The 3,347-nt window shown below is 41.6% G+C and overlaps 1 protein-coding gene across 1 annotated transcript; it reads left to right on the top strand.

Annotated features, from left to right (window-relative positions):
• Positions 1-1,381: 1,381 nt before the first annotated feature.
• On the top strand, positions 1,382-3,142 carry LOC103446046 (BOI-related E3 ubiquitin-protein ligase 1-like). The gene is made up of 3 exons (XM_008385101.4): positions 1,382-1,799; positions 1,893-2,232; positions 2,479-3,142. Exons 1-3 carry the CDS (start codon positions 1,735-1,737, stop codon positions 3,043-3,045), a joined length of 972 nt encoding a protein of 323 aa, XP_008383323.1. The 5' UTR covers positions 1,382-1,734; the 3' UTR covers positions 3,046-3,142.
• The last annotated feature ends 205 nt before the right edge of the window (positions 3,143-3,347 follow it).

Here is a 3,347-nt window from a genome sequence, read left to right on the forward strand (position 1 = left end):
GGATGAACAAAATGTGCCGGAAAGATGAGCAGTTCGAGCTAGTCGGGCAATGCGGTTTGCTTTCTGATTGCCAATTACCAGCTGGAGACAGAAGTTTCTGCGTACCTTCACCACTCTAATACTGTGCTATTTGGCTTGGTTTTTTGAAGGGTAATAGTCACTTAGTCCTATGCTCTAGTGGCATTCATCTTTACTTATAAGTAAGAGGTCTTATGTTTGATTTTTGTTAAAGGCGGATTTGAACCACATTATTGCAGGCCTATTATGAGACTTAGCCCATCTCTCCACTCCCTTAGTGTAGATAATATTATTTGTTAAAAATAAAAATAAAAGTAATAAAACAACTACGCACAGTCTTACAAAGGAAATTAAAAATTATAAGCCTTAAGCTAGAGAGATTTTTCAATGTTCCGATAACACAGAACGAAACACCACATATCATTATATAATTATATTAACATTTGAGAAAAAAATTTCTCTAATTATATTATAACATGTAGCGTACCACCTCGTATCCATGCAAAGTGAAAATTCTAGCCTTAAGCCAAAAGGAACCACATGGCCTTAATGGGCAAAAGCAATAATTAATTGGCATGCACTTGTTCAACCTTCTACATCTTAATTAATTTGTTCATCCATCCAGCATATTAATTAAGTCGATCAAAGAAAACATGCTGTAAAATCTAATTTCCTATTAAGACTAATTGAATTGGATTAGTAACCAAGGATTATGGTGCGCCACTTGACTAATAACGACAAGAAGTTTGAAAGCCATCATTCACCGTTGACCATGACCACGATAGCACCATGCACCGTCCCACACGAGATTACTCACCCGGAATCCCCGCCCGTCCGTACACGGAGACCGCCGGTTAAAGAAAGGAGACAAGGACAAGGTAGCAAAAACGGGGAAACCGCTTGCGAAACGGAAATACGGGGCCCGCCACCTTTGTCCCCACCACCCCTTAAAAAACAGAGTTGGTCCCGCCGGACGTGGCTAGTGGGGTCAGCTTTGTTGTCCTCACGCACGCACACCCGTCACATGTGGGACACTCCCTCGTGGGCCCCACCCCCACCCCCAAGTCCCATAATAATAGTCACGTACTCAACGAGCGCTGCCTCTAATTTCGGGAAAAGTCCTCTCGGACTGTACAGTCTGTACCCTGTTGCTGACGTGGGGGACCTCTGCGGAGGGCACCAAAGCATCGGATACGTGGCGGGGGTTGCCATCAACCGCAGAAAATCACAGCCCCTGCATTTTCTTTGCTGTCACTTTCCTAAAATTCCGTTAAAGTCCCTGGAAGTTTGGTCCAATTACGGAAAAAACCCTGGACGAAATCCAAGAGTGAATGGGAAGGTAACTGTGTGGTGGATTAAGGAAAAAATCAACAAAAATTAAATAGAACCAAATCTGACAAAATCTGTCACTTCCATGTCTTTGTGATTCTTTTCAAGTTTTTTTTTTTTTTTAAATTTAATTTTCCCAAGAAAAGTTGTATAAAATTAGGATTTTCTGTTTCTTGTTGGAACACCTTTAACTTTTGCTCCTCTCTTTCTCTCTCCTCTCTCTCTCTGCCTAATAAATTAGATGCAAGCGCTCCAGTCGCCACCTCTATTGCGTGCCATCTCCCTTCATCGCATCCTCGTTCTCTTCAAAAGCTCTCTCATTTTATTTCTCTCCTATCTGCTTCCTCTCACAAGAAAAACTACGCCACGAGTCTACTCTGTGTTTCCATGGCAGTTGAAGCTCAGCACCACCACCATGCAGTTCTAATCCCATCGCAACTAATCCCCAACAGGTACTTTCCACCCTCCAAGCAATCAAATTTAAAAACATGGGTTTTGTTTATTTTTCATTTTTCTGATTTGGGTTGTTCTTGTTTTTTGAATAGAGATTTCATCAAAACGAACCAAGGAAATCCAAATATCTACAGTACCCAGATGGATTCCGGCCTTCTTTTGTCGACAACAATGCCGGAAAATCTCCTTCCGATGTATCAGTCTCCTTTCTGTGATGCAAATAAGGCTTCCATGAACAAGGACGCGGCAGACAGTGGCCTCACATACAACAACATCTCCGCTCCTCGGAAGCGGCCGAGAGACCAATTAAACAATGACTTCGACAATTTCTCGGTCCCTCACAAGAACAAAATCTCCTCTTTTTTCGACCAAGACATTGCTTTTCAGATCCAACAACAGCAATCTGAGATCGACCGGTTCATTGCCCAACATGTAAGTTTTCCACCTTTTTTTATCTCTGTTTTAACCCAACCTTGTTGTAAATTTTCAATCTTTGTTTCTGAAAGTTTGGTGCCATTTTACCGTAACTGATGACAAATTTAAAAAACCAGTATTTCATTTTTTTTCTAATCTCGTTTGGTTTTCATGTCATCATGCGGAGAGCATTGCCATGAAATTTAAGAGTTTTTTGTTTTTATTTTATTTTTTCCAGTACTGATTTTTTATTTTATTTTTCAGTCGGAAAAAGTGAGATTCGAACTCGAGGAGCAAAGAAAGCAGCAATCGAGAATGTTAGTGTCGGCTATCAAGGAGAATATCGTGAAGAAACTGAAAGAGAAAGATGAGGAGATTCAGAGGGTGGGAAAGCTCAATTGGGTTCTCCAGGAACGGGTCAAGAGCCTATTCGTCGAGAATCAGATATGGAGGGACATGGCACAGACAAACGAAGCCGCAGCCAATTCCCTACGCACCAATTTAGAGCAAGTCCTGGCGCACGTTAGCGACGACCACCACGCTGGCGGCAGCGGTGCCACGGCTGCCGCTGTGGCGGATGACGCCCAATCGTGCTGCGGGAGCAACGACAACGGGCGGGATATTGATGCTGTGGACAGCGGAAATGTGGCTGTTCGCGGTGGTTGTGGTGGTGGAAGTAGGATGTGTAAGAGGTGTGGGGTGAGAGAGTCGAGGGTGTTGTTGCTGCCATGCAGGCATTTGTGTTTGTGTACAATGTGTGGGTCCACTGTGCTCAATTGCCCCGTATGCAACTCTGTCATGAATGCCAGTGTGCATGTTAATTTCTCTTAGGAATTTTAGTGCTCAGAAAATTGAACAAAAATATTGTCAAATACTTTTTGGACAAAAAGAAAAAATGAAATTAGAGTACAATTTTTTTCTTGTTTAATTAATTTTTCATTCTCTCTCTTCTTCTCTTAATCTCTTAATGTAGATATAATTTGCATCATATTAATTAGATATTGTTTTTTTTTCTTTTTTAAAAGAGGGATAGACAGTGACAAGTTACGGTTATTTACCCATTTTGAGTTCGGAGAGACTATGGGTAAGTTCACCTTGTTCGTGACCACAATCATGATATGATTGTTGATTAT

The sequence above is a fragment of the Malus domestica genome, chromosome 10, assembly GCF_042453785.1.
Source record: "Malus domestica chromosome 10, GDT2T_hap1".
Classification (NCBI taxonomy): Eukaryota; Viridiplantae; Streptophyta; class Magnoliopsida; order Rosales; family Rosaceae; genus Malus; species Malus domestica.

Excerpts from the sequence above, each read along its gene's own strand:
- LOC103446046 (XM_008385101.4), top strand. The coding sequence starts at position 1,735 with ATGGCAGTTGAAGCTCAGCACCACCACCATGCAGTTCTAATCCCATCG. Across the intron at positions 1,800-1,892 it reads TCGCAACTAATCCCCAACAG|AGATTTCATCAAAACGAACC; the intron begins GTACTTTCCACC and ends TTTTTTGAATAG. Across the intron at positions 2,233-2,478 it reads ACCGGTTCATTGCCCAACAT|TCGGAAAAAGTGAGATTCGA; the intron begins GTAAGTTTTCCA and ends TTTATTTTTCAG.